The sequence below is a fragment of the Haliotis cracherodii genome, unplaced genomic scaffold (genome assembly GCF_022045235.1).
Source record: "Haliotis cracherodii isolate W230 unplaced genomic scaffold, xgHalCrac1.p SCAF_6, whole genome shotgun sequence".
Classification (NCBI taxonomy): domain Eukaryota; kingdom Metazoa; phylum Mollusca; class Gastropoda; order Lepetellida; family Haliotidae; genus Haliotis; species Haliotis cracherodii.
Genome location: NW_027266319.1, coordinates 54,113,883 through 54,130,656, shown reverse-complemented (window position 1 = coordinate 54,130,656; position 16,774 = coordinate 54,113,883). Strand labels below are relative to the sequence as shown.

Here is a 16,774-nt window from a genome sequence, read left to right as displayed (position 1 = left end):
GACTAGAGGGGTGTATGGGGTGGGATTTGTTAAGTTTGCTTGTTGTTTAAGCCGCACTCATATGACAGCGGTCTGTAAATAATCGATCCTGGACCAGACAATCCAGTGATTTACATCATGAGCATCGATCCACGCAATTGGGATACGATGACATGCATCAACCAAGTCAGCGAGCCTGACCACCTGATCCCGTTAGTCGCCTCTTACGACAAGCATACTCGCCCGTTTAGCCAAGAATGGGTTGCTGAAGACCTAGTCTACCCCGGATCTTAACGGGTCGATTTGTTAAGAGTGGATTTGAGTTTAACATCGGGAACTATATATATCAGTTGTGACATAATATATATTAACGTCAGTCAGAAAACACACACGTCATATTATGGTTTTCCCTTCCAACTACAATAAGTAAGAGTGGAAAAAAAAATTGTTGAATAAAGTTTAGTGAGACACGGGATCGAACCCTCACTTTATTAATACTAAAATCTGTTGTGACGAGCTTGGGCGTTTACTGCGCATAAGTATCTGCGCGTATCAGGAAGTAACGTGGATAGACGACGAGGCATGAGGGGGCTGACAACAAAGGTGTTTACATGTCACAGTGTTCATGATCTCAGCGCTATATCTCTACTCGGTCTCTTAGCATTTGTTTTTTATGCACTTATACGTTTTTTGTTCATGTTGTCACGTTGTTTTGTGCAAGTGATCTGTTCTTGTTGTGATCCGTGATCGATACTCAAATCAAAGTCAAATGCACGAAGCCACTGACTGTATAGGTCCGTGTCACAACGTAGCTATCGCACGTCACTTCTGTCCACACTTAGAAAGCGGTTTTATTTGTTCTTTAAGTTGTTTAAATGTCATTTGCGGATAACACTTGAATGCTACTTGTAACACGTTGAGTGTGTTTGTTGTCTGGCTCTAATGCACCTCCCATTTAGTTTTTTACTGATGTATTTGGTACATGTACGTTACTCTTTTGCAGAGTGAAATTGATTTAATCGTTTAATATCATTTTGAAAAAGAAATTACAATCACACTTTTAAAATGTTCTTCAGTAAATGGAATGCACTGAAACATATTAACTTAACTAAATTTAACAAACAGCAAAAACCGGGGTTCTATAAGTGCTTTAAATTCTGTATGATAAACATGATAATTAGGTATAATTTTTGTGTTGGTATGTGGTTAAAACATGAAACATTAGAACAAGTAAGAAAATGTATAATTTATTTTTCTTCATTGTCATTAACCATGTTAACATGATTGAGCATATTAACAGATTGAGTGCATGAACAGGTGACATAATTAATGCATGTTCCTAATGCACATTATTCAGGCATCTTGCAGTGAATGATGTCTTTAATTTTCTGAATAGATGTGATAATAGTGATATTAAAACTTAATTTTCAACCTTAGATGAGATGTTAGTAAAAGAATACAGTATAACTTTGTTTAGTGTATATAGTTAACACTAAATCCAAAATCTGTGCTGGCAGATATGTCAAGCATCATTATGATCGTGAGCCTCATGACTTAGTGAAACCATTACAATATGCTACCCCAAAAACTGACTATATGTTACAAAGTGAAATGTATTATTAATTTTTGCAAAAATGTTATTGATCTGAAATGATGATGGTGTTGAATGTAGAAAACAATAAAAGATGATCTTATGTATAAACCAGCTATAAATCATACTGTATGTCAAAAAAATATCTTTTGCCAATGGATAGTGCATGGTATAACTAAATTATCACAAGTCTTTTCAAACATTGCTAGCTTGACAAGCTTAAGGATTTATATGAGGGTCATACAACATGTACAATGTAAATATCATCTATAGGACAGACAATCGATGTGTGTGTAGGGCAGATCTGTTGTAAGCGGCAAGTACCATATTTGACGTAATAAGCGCCCCGCTATAATAAGCACCCGCTAAGATATTGGCTAGTGAACAATCCCTATTAGCACCCTTCCAATTGATCTATGTACACAAGATTTATTTATTCGTGTATAATACGCACTCGTGTGTTATATGCACCCTTAATTACAGGCAATTAAATTCTGCAAAAATATATCTGTCGTGTATAATACACACAGACTTTTGCTTTTGTATCAGGTCAGGCTGTCAGAATTTAACCACCAAATTTATGATCTTTCAACTCTTTCACCAAAATTATATTCTAATAAGAACCCCTATTTCTAATTTTGAGAGTGCCCTATGTGTTTATTACATCAAATACGGTAATGAGGATTGGTTGGTTATAATGTCTGACATTACATTGCCCATCTTGTTTTACATTTCATTTTCATACGTAGTGTGCATGGGTCATTTGTTACATTTGGCATAATAATTATAGTAAGATATAGTTTATTCCATATGGGCCAAGGACCAAATTAAAAAATAACGACTAAAAAAACATTATGTGCATATTTGTAGCATGGACAGATCATATATCATATTTTATACAGGGTTTCTTAATAATAAATGCAAAGAAGACATGGAAACTTGCATAATTACAATTTGAATATGCAATTAATTTTGAATTAGTAAAATAATTGGTTTTACTTTTTTATGTTAAATTTGTAAAGCATAGATTTTGTTGCCCTAATTACTGCATTGAGTGAATAGTTATTATTCTTTTTAAATCCAAACAATATGTGTTCATTACTAAAATTAACTCTGCCTTCTATATAGTTTCCAAGTTGAAAGTTTCATCCATATATCAGCAGCATAGTGACAATTACATATTACATAAGTGATTGTTTCAGATGCAGACATGCTAATGCATCCAACCATTGGCTTGCATGTCCCTGGTTTGTGTTTTATTAATGGCTGCTGTGATATGGTTGAAATATTGCCTAAGCATATGCTCACTCTGCCGTAAAACAACACTCACTCACTTAACATGCTCAATGAACGTGAAGGTGACCTCACAACCAGAAAACAGTCAAGTCCTGTTAATCCGACATGGTTGGTTGCATATGATTATGTCGTATTAACGAGTATGTCGGATAAATTTTGTATCAGCGTTCGTGATAAAAAATCGGACAACTACACGATAGATAATGATACAAACACTAAGTGTTCATTAATTGTTTATTGTTAAGCATGTTTATCACTGCAGCCATTGTAATATGAAGCTACCAGCCCACTCGTCGTGCATCAAAACATGCGGGCAGATGACTACGAAGTACGCTGATCACTGTGTCGGATTAACAAGACTGATTAATGAGTGATTTCGGTAATTCGTTGCAAATTAGGTGTGTCGGAATCAGAAAGCGAGAGTGTCGGATTAACAGGTCTAAATGCACTGATTTAATCGGTCCCCATCATTAGTGTCAGATAAAGCTTATTGTCGGATTAACGAGTGTCGGATTAACGAGACTTGACTGTACATGGTATTACAGTGTACTACAGTCTGATAAACATCATCATGATAATATATGTTGTAAAATAATTCTCTGAAGTTGTTATTAACATGCAGTGTGACTTGATTATTTCTACCTTGTCCACAGAATGCTGGGAAAATGCATGCATACTCAGTTACTTCCCCTGGTGGTGTTCTCATTGGTGTTGGTGACAGTAGGGGGCGCTGCTGACTGGGGGGACCTCAGACTCCCCCCGGAACACGTGCCCTACTTCTTCAGGAATAATCCTCACATCAAACAGCGGTGCCAGGATGATGAAGCTTGTCCTTATAAGGTATGGGGAATAAATGCAATGATGATATGTATGACACACAACCATGTAGGGATTTGTCTACGATTCCAAACTACGGGCCCTTGGCAAGCATATTTTGAAAATGAAATAAAATTAACCAAAATTGAGTTTTTTTAAAGTTTCTATTTTTTCAGAGGTCTTTTACGCTTCATGTTAACATTAAATTCAATCATGTTAAACTAATCATCAAAGCATCTACCTCTATATGTTGTCCTGCTATTTGGGAATTTTATTGACATTTGCTGCGGATTTTGGGGCCAAATACCTGTCTCTGAGTAGATCTAGATAAATCACTACCATGGTAACCACGGTAACATATCAGAAAGACACTGTAGTTGGTTTTTTGTTGTCTTAGAATGTTTTGGTTGTAGTATAAATGACAAGTACAAAACATCTTTTACAGGTTTATGTGTGAAATTATATAGACAAAAGCCAGTTGAACTCATCTTCCTGAGGCAAGGGAGTTAACAGACTGTAAAAGTCCAGTGTACACCCTTGCCAAACTAGGCTGGAAATCCGGAGTTACATTTTGGCTGGACTAACGAGTCTATGAATAGTCTAATTAAAATCATGTAAAGAACTAGATATCCTGTTCGTAAACAACTTGTATTTCAACATGCAGGTTTCGGCAGACTGCAGGTTTTGCAAAGGATGTTAACCGCCAACTTGGCGTTGACAGATATTTTGCAAATCTTTTCATGTTTTTAATCCAGGTGCTCACGTGATTTGATGCACTTCGCAGTGTAAGACCCTTTTTATTACAATGTAGATCTTGATTATTGATCAGATCGCCTTGACTGGGCGCCGCCATTTTGTTTGAAGCAAATGCAAGTAATATGATAGGTGGAATCTGATTGGTCAATAGGAGGTACATGGAAGGGACATAACTCATAATAGCCACTGGTAGTGCTACAATCCTGAAACTTCCAGCCGATTTCGGCAAAGGTGGGAACTAGACTTACATAGTCAGTTAACACCTTTTCCTCGGGGAGAGGGTTGAACTTAACATGCTTCATGTGATAATTATACAGCCAGTCAATCAGCCAGTCAATGCATCCATTGCTACTCGGGGTTAACAGTGTTCTGAAGTGTCAGCATTTGAGAAAACCGTGATAACTTATACTCTCTGCAACTTTAAACTTGAGACATTCTCCATGCTGACTGACTATATTTCAGGCTGCTACACAGTCAAAGCGTTGCTGGGGTTATGAGAAGTCGTGTCCGGAGAACCAGAGGATGAGCACCCCTCGTTGCAGCAGCAAGGAGAGGTGAGTGTCAAGATACCTTACGTTTATCAAAAAATACTGGTCGCAGAAAAGACTTGAACATAATAATTATGCTTCAGATTGTTGAAAAATAAAGAAATTGTCTGCCACAAAAATATATTGTTGCATAGGTTTAGAAAAATAATAATAATTAGGCTCTTATTTTTTAAATAGAAATACAAGTTCTGCTTTTAGCAGCTGTAGCTGAAATAATATCTAGTCTCCAACAAAATGTCCAGTCTCTATGATATACATGATATACTGCCCCCTCTCAAGTCTCTATGATATACGTGTATATACTGGCCTGTCCCGATCTCTATATGATATACATGTATATACTGCCCCCTCTCAAGTCTCTATGATGTACATGTATATACTGCCCCCTCTCAAGTCTCTATGATGTACATGTATATACTGCCCCCTCTCAAGTCTCTATGATGTACATGTATATACTGCCCCGTCTCAAGTCTCTATGATGTACATGTATATACTGCCCCGTCTCAAGTCTCTATGATGTACATGTATATACTGCCCCGTCTCAAGTCTCTATGATGTACATGTATATACTGCCCCCTCTCAAGTCTCTATGATGTACATGTATATACTGCCCCGTCTCAAGTCTCTATGATGTACATGTATATACTGCCCCCTCTCAAGTCTCTATGATGTACATGTATATACTGCCCCCTCTCAAGTCTCTATGATGTACATGTATATACTGCCCCCTCTCAAGTCTCTATGATGTACATGTATATACTGCCCCGTCTCAAGTCTCTATGATGTACATGTATATACTGCCCCCTCTCAAGTCTCTATGATATACATGTATATACTGCCCCGTCTCAAGTCTCTATGATGTACATGTATATACTGCCCCCTCTCAAGTCTCTATGATATACATGTATATACTGGCCCCTCTCAAGTCTCTATGATGTACATGTATATACTGCCCCGTCTCAAGTCTCTATGATGTACATGTATATACTGCCCCCTCTCAAGTCTCTATGATGTACATGTATATACTGCCCCCTCTCAAGTCTCTATGATATACATGTATATACTGGCCCCTCTCAAGTCTCTATGATGTACATGTATATACTGCCCCGTCTCAAGTCTCTATGATGTACATGTATATACTGCCCCGTCTCAAGTCTCTATGATATACATGTATATACTGGCCTGTCCCGATCTCTATATGATATACATGATATACTGCCCAGTCTCAAGTCTCAATGATATGCTGCCCCCTCTCAAGTCTCTATGATATACATGATATACTGCCCCCTCTCAAGTCTCTATGATATACATGTATATACTGCCCCCTCTCAAGTCTCTATGATATACATGTATATACTGCCCCCTCTCAAGTCTCTATGATATACATGTATATACTGCCCCCTCTCAAGTCTCTATGATATACATGTATATACTGGCCTGTCCCGATCTCTATATGATATACATGATATACTGCCCCCTCTCAAGTCTCTATGATATACATGTATATACTGCCCCCTCTCAAGTCTCTATGATATACATGTATATACTGCCCCCTCTCAAGTCTCTATGATATACATGTATATACTGGCCTGTCCCGATCTCTATATGATATACATGATATACTGCCCCCTCTCAAGTCTCTATGATATACATGATATACTGCCCCCTCTCAAGTCTCTATGATATACATGATATACTGCCCCCTCTCAAGTCTCTATGATATACATGTATATACTGGCCTGTCCCGATCTCTATATGATATACATGATATACTGCCCCCTCTCAAGTCTCTATGATATACATGTATATACTGCCCCCTCTCAAGTCTCTATGATATACATGTATATACTGGCCTGTCCCGATCTCTATATGATATACATGATATACTGCCCCCTCTCAAGTCTCTATGATATACATGTATATACTGCCCCCTCTCAAGTCTCTATGATATACATGTATATACTGCCCCCTCTCAAGTCTCTATGATATACATGTATATACTGGCCTGTCCCGATCTCTATATGATATACATGATATACTGCCCCCTCTCAAGTCTCTATGATATACATGATATACTGCCCCCTCTCAAGTCTCTATGATATACATGATATACTGCCCCCTCTCAAGTCTCTATGATATACATGTATATACTGGCCTGTCCCGATCTCTATATGATATACATGATATACTGCCCCCTCTCAAGTCTCTATGATATACATGTATATACTGCCCCCTCTCAAGTCTCTATGATATACATGTATATACTGGCCTGTCCCGATCTCTATATGATATACATGATATACTGCCCCCTCTCAAGTCTCTATGATATACATGATATACTGCCCCCTCTCAAGTCTCTATGATATACATGATATACTGCCCCCTCTCAAGTCTCTATGATATACATGATATACTGCCCCCTCTCAAGTCTCTATGATATACATGATATACTCCAGGCGGGTGAGCAGGGAGGAGAGTAACCTGGAGATATTCTGGAAGCAGGCTGATTTCGGGTTGGTGAAGGAGAGGAAGGCGGAGTACAAGTACTACTGCAAGCCTGCTCACAAAGTAAGGCACAATCAAGCTAATATTCCATTTTCTCAACCTTTCTTGTTCTGATTTGGTTGTTTTGCCACACTCAGCAATATTCCAGATATATGACAGCGGTCTGTAAATAATCGAGTTTGGACCAGACAATCCAGTGACTGATATCATGAGCATCGTTCCACGCAATTGGGATCGATAACATGCATCAACCAAGTCAGCGAGCCTGACCACCCGATCCTGTTAGTCGCTTCTTACGACAAGCATAGTAGCCTTTTACGGCAAGCATTGGTTGCTGAAGACCTATTCTGGTCAGATCTTCACGGGTCTTTCTTGTTCTGAACCCAACAGGAATTTGTCCAGTATTCTAAACTAATTGCCCTTTGCTGGCAATTTTTGAATAACATGATGAATTAGTTAATTTGTAAATCCAATTTTGGAATATTTATAGCTATTTGCGGCGAATTGTGGGCCGATTATGAGCCTGTGAGCTAGCCTAGATAATCCTAGTGCATGGTGTTAATAATATGTTCACTGTGTTTTGTACTGTTGCTTTCCTATGGGAAGCTAACATAGAACAACTCTGTACTGAATCTTACTGCAGTCACTTCAGCCTGAACAGGGATGGAAGGGTGGCCTAGTGGTTAAAGCGTTCACTCGTCGCACCGAAGACCCAGGTTCGATTCCCCACATGGGTACAATGTGTGAAGCCCATTTCAGGTGTATTGCTGGAATATTGCTAAAAGCGGCGTAAGACCATACTCACTCACCATGAACATTCTTGTCTGGTTGAACTTAAGGAGTAAGTGTGTATGGCTTTACAATGCTTTTAGCAATATGCCAGTAATATGATGTGGTACACCAGAAATGGGTTTCACACTTACCCATGTGGGGATATAAAACTCAGGCTTTCGACATGACGTGCAAACGCTTTGACCATTAGGCTACCCTACTGCTCTAGATTGATTTGTTCGTTGTTTAATGGCTCACTCAATATTTCAACCAAATGATGGTATTCTTAAAACAATTGAATCTTAACCAGACAATCCTGTGATCGATGTTGTGAGCGATTATCGACACCGTAGGGCAGTTGACACACAATCAACAAAGTCATGGAGGCTGACAAACGGATCCATTTGGTCACCTCTTAGAGCCTGCATAGATGCTGGGGACCAATTCTAACCCGGAATCCCGATTGGGGCACCTCGTTTGAACAGAAAAGAGTTCCAGCCATGTTATTTAAGTGTTGGTGAAGTAGATGACGCTACTCTACCCGGAGATGTAATGACTGTCCATGTTGTACAGGATGACTCCTCGCTGCGCTGCGTGGACCACACACGGTACTGCCGCGCCACCAACCTCTACCTGGACTTCCGCGGCGCCAACATGAAGCAGAGCAACAACAGGTAGGACATTAATCACAGACCCTCGGGAATAACACGTGACACTGTCAGGCTGGTTTCAGGGGAGGGAATTGGTTTGGAAATGATTTTTTAATTTGAAGTTTAAGCGATATTCAGCTTTTCAATTGGATGAGTGGTCGGTCATCTGACCATGAAATTGACATTCATAAGCGTATGATCGCTGCAATTTGACGTTCGTATGTTTTTCACGAGACTGTGTTCTCGAAATGACGTAAACATTAACAGACTACTTCCACGTTCCTTGGGAAACCCCTGGGATTTCCCTAGCACGAATACGTACAGAGGCGTTCTTTCTGATCATTTAGACCCTTTGATCTTGAGCTCAGCATTTTAGTATACATTGAGAAATGTCACAGTTTGACTGCATGATCATTCACGAATATCCTCGCTAAACATGAAGTCACACATACTAAATAAAATTGTGTATAGATCTTGGCCTATATCCTTTGAGGTCGCAGTGAGTGAGTGAGTGAGTTTGGTTTTATGCCGCTTTTAACATTATTCCAGTTATATCACGGCGTGTTAGCTTAATGTGGGAGAAAAGCCCGAAGTGAAGCAGGTCTCAGACGTTTACCACTTTGGTGAAACCCACGGGCACGGGTATGGTGCTGACAAACCTAGAAACATAATCGAGGTGAACCGGGATTTGAACCCACAATGATAGGTTTCTGGCGTGCCTGAGGGACGCAACTCTGCACAGCAAATCGCTGCGCCTTAGACGACTGGGCCACCCGTGCCCCACTTTGAGGTTGCAAGCTCCGACGTTTATATAGTTTGGCGCTCACTCTATGGAGGTTGGTAGTCCAATGAACTCACACAAAGTGAAAGTCAATTCTCAAATGATTGATCATTATGTAAAACTACACCTAACAAATACAAACGAACACTTACTTCAGCAGTTTATTTTTGAAAATTGACACTCGCCTCAAGATCAGCCTTTCTCACTTTTTAATCCAACCACTAAGTAGTAAGTGGTGAATACACCATCTCAGGAAACAAAAGTATCTCATGGTTTTGTTATATTCTTTGTTTTAATGATTAGAACTGTTGTGAACTTTATGTGATGTGGATGTACAGCAGTTGTGTAAACTAAGGACTGAGAACAGCTATACCAAATAGCCATCAGTAGGTGACCAATCTCATTAAGATCAGACCTTAGTTTTCGCTACCGCTAAAAAAGATCTGAGGACATCCCATTACGGGTCACATCAGAACGAACTCTCGCGAAACTGACCGATCAATGAAATGACTGACAAGAAATCAACATTAGCCAATCAGAAGGCAGCTTTCTCGAGCTTTACGTCACAAAATCAAACTGGCGACTACGCTTCGAAATATATTTTGACGTATTCTCGGTTAAGAATTTTAAAACTGATAAAAAGAACATTCTGGAATGGCTTACAGATGGTCTAGATTGTATGGATAAAATCATAAAACCCGTAACTGTCGTTCGGAATACCCTCTGTTAAATATTTCGAGGTTGCATGATCAGAAAACACTTTCCGTCTGTCACTTTCATGATCTGGTAAGTGACACTCTGATTGGTTGGATGAAAGGTTGTTCTGACGTGACCTGTAATGGGATGTCCTCAGATCTTTGTTTAGCGATAGAGAGAACTCAGATCTGATTTTAATGAGATTGGGAGGTGAAGACCTGGGTCGGGTGGGTCCTGTATAGGACCCATGTACCCGCAGGACCACCCAGACATGTGGTTAGTCACATGATATGTTGTTTAATGACAATAGAATTAAAACTCCATGGTTACACTTCAAGTCGCTAATGTTAGCAACTCCTTCTGACTATGCACACATGCCTTCTGAGTTTTAAGTACCGGTAAAAATATAGTTTCAGTCAGCTTCAGTGAATGCCTGATCAGATCGTTTTTATACATGCAGAAATTTAGCTGGGATTCTATTCTGTGTGCCCATGACAAGAAAATTGGGGGGAAAATAATTATTTTGTTCATGATTGGGAATATATTTAAGAAATACACTTTCTTTAATTCTGAGGTATTTTAACTTTGCATTCAGTGTGATAATGTAAAACCAGACACCATATAATAGATCTCTGGTAAAACTAAGCATTTATGATAGGGGGTTGGGTTATCTGGGTGGTAAATTTGAACTCGTCCCAGCCCTTGAGTTCCTGGTAGCAGGTAATGACATTGTCGTGTGTTTCCAGATACCGTGAGGATCTCCTGGACAATGGGAAGATTGGAGGTCACTGTCAACTGGACAAAGCCTCGCTGGCCAGACAGGGTGACCACAAGAGCCCACTGCAGTCTTGGTGAGTCAGGGCAATGTTTGAATTGATGTGACTTGATTCAAAATGAATATTCCATTTACATGGTTCAAATGCCTTTTACAAAACATTTGTTCATTTTTGCGTACTTCAATTCCTAACCCAAGTTGGATCTTCACTGTACCTTAACAGATTGAAATTTACAAAACATTTGCCTCTTTTTTGCATGTATTTACAAACCAAATTTTCATACTCTGCTATGTCTTCACAGGAAGTTATTTGACTCTTAAGCCCCTGTTACACTATCAAAACCTTTGATACGAAACTTGATCAAAGTCCATTTTGACCAAGTCTTTGATAGTGTAACAAGTTTTTGACTAACTTTTATAGAAAAGAAACCAATCTTATTTCTTGTCAAACTTTGTTTAAAGTTTGATGACATTGATTAAATTTAGCCAATCAGAATGCAGGGAACATTTACCCCTTATGAACGGGAAGTGCATAGAGTCAAGTCAAGCACACTATTTAGGACTGAAGAGATGTTGGAAGAGTTAATCAATTTGGTTCAACAACGAGCAGCCATTCTTGGGACCAAATATATGCCTTTGCCTACACCGACGCCACCTTTTCAACATGGCGATACACAAAATACAAAGTCTTTGACCAATTTTGTTATCAAAGTATTTGATACTGTAAAGGTGTCTTTACACTATCAAAAACTTTTATAAAAACTTGGTCAAAGAAAACTTGACCAAGTTTTCTCAGTCTAAGTTGGGCTGTTTATGCTCATCAAAGTTTGGGTTGGAATTATCTTGCCAAGATGGATGCTACTGACGAAGAATGTTTTGCTGTTGTCATATGTATTCTGTGTATTGCCATGTTGAGGAGGCAATTAATTCTTCCAACATCTTGTCAGTCTAAAGTAGTTCATTTTGACTTGAATCTATGCACTTTTGGTTGAAAAGGGCTAAATATTCCTTGCATTCTGATTGGCTAAATTAAATCAACGTCTTCAAAATTTGATCAAAGTTTGATAAGAAATAGGATAGGATTCTATTCCATCAAAGTCTGTCAAAAACTTTGTCAAAAACAATGTATGTCGTAAACATAGTATGACATGGAACATGTAATGTTTTGTTAATACCAAATACAGGCTCGTACAGTTTTTTGTTCATCCAGATGATGCTATTACCCTGGTTGTAGCAATATTCCAGTGATATTACGTTGGGGGACACCAGAAATAGGATTCCGACATTGTACCAATGTGGGGAATCAAACTGGGACCTTTACGTGACGTCAAATGTTTTAACCACTAGGCTACTCCACCGCTTCCTGAACATGCTAAACAAATGAGAAACAGGTTTTTAGAAACCCGAATAGATACAAAAGACATTTGCTGAATTATTTCTTCCAGGTATGCTGAAGTTGAACACTTCACATCGTTAGAGTCCCCACCTCTGACCTCTGGTGTTTGCGACATCATCATCGAGAAGCCAACCTACCTCATCAAGCTTGATGCTGGTGAGTTATCTCCCTTGGTTCAGAAAAGCTAGCCTACTCTACCTGACTGCCCACATAATCAATATCAGTCATAGGATGTTCTCCTGTTGCATGCTGACCAACCTCCCGCTTGTCACTTAAACAGCAAAATATCAGCATGAATCCACCTTTTAAATTTCACATTAACCACTGAACTGAAACACACATCGGCCTTGAACTTGGGGTCAAATCATGGGAAGCTAGGATCAATATACAGATTGTGGAATTTTTTTTAACGCAAAATAAATAATGTTATTAAGGCTATCACAAGTCACTCCAAATCATTTTGCACAGATTGAACAGCCCATTAAACATGGCACTCCTAATGTCCTCCTGGATCATGGTAAAACTTTGAATGAGTGAGTGAGTCTGGTTTTACGCGCCTTAAGCAATATTCCACCAATATCAAGGTGGTGGACACAAGAAATGGGCTTCACACTTTGTACCCATGTGGGGAATCGAACCCAGGTCTTCGGCGTGACGGGCAAATGCTTTAACCACTAGGCTACCTGACCGCCCCGTAAAAAATTGAAGGGAGGAGGGGAGTGTTTGTCTGAGGCCAGCTATTTCTTTTTTCATATAAATATAATGTTGTTATGCCATAGAGAATGACAGTGGGTCTATAGTCAAGTGTTTGATTGTTCAAGGTAGGTTCTAAACTGCCATTTCCACTGTATGAATTGAAAGTATGTCAGAGGGTCACAATATTTTCAATGTCATTATGACCCATCAGCAGTCAGATTGACTTGTAATACCAGCATATACTCAATCTCAGGGGTTTCAGTATGGATTTGTTGACATGGTATTTCCAGTGTTATGTGGTCACGGTAATGTTTTTGCGTTGGGGGGAAAAAACCATCAAAACTCATTATGGCGTGAATAATGCACATCCCCTTCACACAGCTGTGTTTTTGGGGAAAAGTGTGCACTATACTTAAGAAATTACGCTGCTTGAAATCAGAATATCATTTTAGGGAAATATGTCTAGAAAGACCGTTAGACCATATATGTATGCTGTGATACATATCTGATATGCTTTCTAAATTATCGCCTACCGTATCATGCATATTTTTATCCTACATACACCGATACAGCCTTTATCTGGCGCCCTGATTACCATATTCAACGTAATAAGCGCCCAGGTTGCTCTCAAAATTAGAAATAGGGCGCTCTTATCATGCTCATTAGAATATTGTTTTGGTAAAAAAAAAACAGTTGAAAGATCGTAAATTTTGTGGTTTATGATGACAGCCTGAAATATTTATATACGACAAAAATACTTTTCCAGAATTTAATTGCCCATGATTAAGGGTGCGTATAACACACGAGTGCGTATTATACATGAATAAATAAGTCTTGTGTATATTGATCAATAGGAAGGGGTGATAATTGGGATTGTTCACTAGCCAATATATATCGCCGTGGGCGCTTATTAGAGCAGGGCGCATATTACATCGAATACAGTACCTGTTGTCAATGTTAATAAGTCTAATAACTGGAAATTTCAGTGATTATGTCTAATAACTGATTCACTTGGTGGTTATACCATTCACGCCATACCATTTTATGAAATAAAAGATTGAACTGTTTAAGCTTATTTCTGTGATTTTTGTGTAAGGTGTCTTGTTACAGGAGGTTATATTTACTTTGATAGCTAATCTAATTTCAAAACTAGCACACATTATAAAAACAAGGCAGGGATATGCTTTCAGTAAACAAGTATGAAATCCCTTGGTTCATTTCAGTAATTAGACATAACCACCGAGTGAATCAGTTATTAGACATAATCACTGAAATTTTCAGTCATTAGACTTAATCACTGATTATACTTGTTTCCTGTAACATATATACCTCTCATCATTTGGTTGTTCTCACTCCAGCTTGATAACGGCGTAAGAATCTACATCAAAACATCGCTATATGCAATAAACAAGAAGTCGTTATCCATAAAGTTGTACGTTTTCTTACTTACTCACCAACTTCCAGAATGCCAATCAAATAGCTGTTGACGATAGTTGATTGTTTACAGGCGTGAACATGTTCCACCATTTCTGCGACTATGTCAACCTTTACCTCAGCCAACACTTCAACAACTCCTTCTCCACCGACGTCAACATCGTCATGTGGGACACGGTAGGTAGTCATGTCGGCAGTAAGTTAGTAAAAACAACATGGTTGCCTGTGGTCCTGTGTCAGCCCATGGGTCACAGGTCAAAGGTCAGGCCAAGTTACACAGTGTTAGTCATATCAATATCAAAATAGGTCAAAGTTTAAAGTTGTGAAGTGTGACAAAATAAATGAATTAGTAGAGCCAATGTATTCCTTGGTTTGGAAAGATGATTAAATATATAGTACAAAAATAATTTTTATAAGTTTTATAAGCTTTCCTGTCTGCACTTGGGTTACCATGGTTACATGTCCTTTCTGTAACAAAACATTTTTGTGTGGAATGATTAAATAATCAAACTTTGAATTCAGATCGTTGATACATTAGAAGGTACTTTTATGATAACTACAATTTTACATGATTTAAAGCAATACAATAAGCATTTTTCTTGTATACAAATCCCGTAAGGTGTATGTGTTATTGTAACACCATCAAAATGACAAGGGTTTCAACCCACATAATTGTTGTCTCAATTCCCTCATTGTGTATATATCCATCATTTTAAATTTGAATCTCCAATGATTAAATGTCTATGTTACATATTTGAACTATATTCACTGGTAATTATATTTGTGACCGAAAAGGTAATTGTTACAGTATGGATATGTTGTTATGGGATGGACAATATTTTGTTACAGGAAAGTCATGTATGGCTTATTTTTATCTTGTTGGTTAAATCTGAATGACTTTGAAATAAATCAATTGTCCACAATGAATGGTTTTCAAACAGACATAGTTTCTGAAAAATACATGCATTGTTTCTTTTACATTATAACGTTTGAAACAAGTTACCATGGTTACAGGAAAGACATCTGATCCAGCCATGTGGAAATATGTGATTGATTCGAGATATTTTGAAAAAAAATGAAACATCTATTCAATACGATACTTTACTGATATTTTCCAAGAAGTTTTTGATTTAAAAAATACATGTTTACACAAAGAAAGATACACGACCAAGTAGCAGAGGGCGTTTTGTAGTCATGGATACAGGGGAGATAACAATATGGGAGACAAATCACTTCCGCGATTCCACCATTTTGTCAATCAATTTCAAAGGGAGACATCATTTATCATTGAATTTCTGTGTGGATATTAGGGTAGACAATACAAATGATAGCAAAACTTGTAATTCATTTTTAACCCAATAATCATGATAATCCGGAACACAGAAAAAATATTGCAAAACGTATCATTTGAAAAGCATATTACAATTTACAGTATTACCAGTAATAAAGTGCAGTCCTGCTGTCAATTCCCGCAATTGGAGTCTGTGGGGTTGATAAAGTTCAGCGTATCATTGCCCAATATTATAATTATTTGTTCACTTCACATGTTCCTGTGTTTCAGAGCGGCTTCCATTATGGGGACTTCTTCAGTGCCACCTGGAAAGTATTTTCAGATCACCCAATTATTCCCCTGCAGCAGTATGATGGCAAAAGGGTAGGTGTAGAACATTCCGAAACTTGTTATTCTCAGTACTAATCCCAATCAGAATATTATAATACATTTTAATATAATATTGTCATTCAACATTCCGAAACATGTTATTCTCAGTACTAATGCCAATCGGAATATTATAATACATTTTGATATAATATTGTTATCAAACATTCCGAAACATGTTATTCTCAGTACTAATCCCAATTGGAATATTATAATACATTTCGATATAATATTGTTATTGAACATTCCAAAACATGTTATTCTCAGTACTAATCCCAATCGGAATATTATAATACATTTCGATATAATATTGTTATTGAACATTCCGTAACATGTTATTCTAAGTACTGATCCCAATCAGAATATTATAATACAATTTAATATAATATTGTTATTGAACTTTCCGAAACATGTTATTCTCAGTACT

The 16,774-nt window shown here is 38.0% G+C and overlaps 1 protein-coding gene across 1 annotated transcript in view; it reads left to right on the top strand.

Annotated features, from left to right (window-relative positions):
- The first annotated feature begins 545 nt into the window (after nucleotides 1–545).
- Nucleotides 546–16,774, top strand: part of LOC139444820 (EGF domain-specific O-linked N-acetylglucosamine transferase-like) — a 28,221-nt gene continuing 11,992 nt past the window's right edge. The window contains exons 1-9 of the mRNA XM_071225786.1: nucleotides 546–582; nucleotides 3,520–3,706; nucleotides 4,901–4,992; nucleotides 7,443–7,554; nucleotides 8,836–8,936; nucleotides 11,136–11,240; nucleotides 12,610–12,716; nucleotides 14,764–14,867; nucleotides 16,252–16,344. Coding sequence (XP_071081887.1) covers nucleotides 3,521–3,706; nucleotides 4,901–4,992; nucleotides 7,443–7,554; nucleotides 8,836–8,936; nucleotides 11,136–11,240; nucleotides 12,610–12,716; nucleotides 14,764–14,867; nucleotides 16,252–16,344 — 900 coding nt within the window. The 5' untranslated portion in view covers nucleotides 546–582; nucleotide 3,520. The remainder of the gene's footprint in view (nucleotides 583–3,519; nucleotides 3,707–4,900; nucleotides 4,993–7,442; nucleotides 7,555–8,835; nucleotides 8,937–11,135; nucleotides 11,241–12,609; nucleotides 12,717–14,763; nucleotides 14,868–16,251; nucleotides 16,345–16,774) is intronic.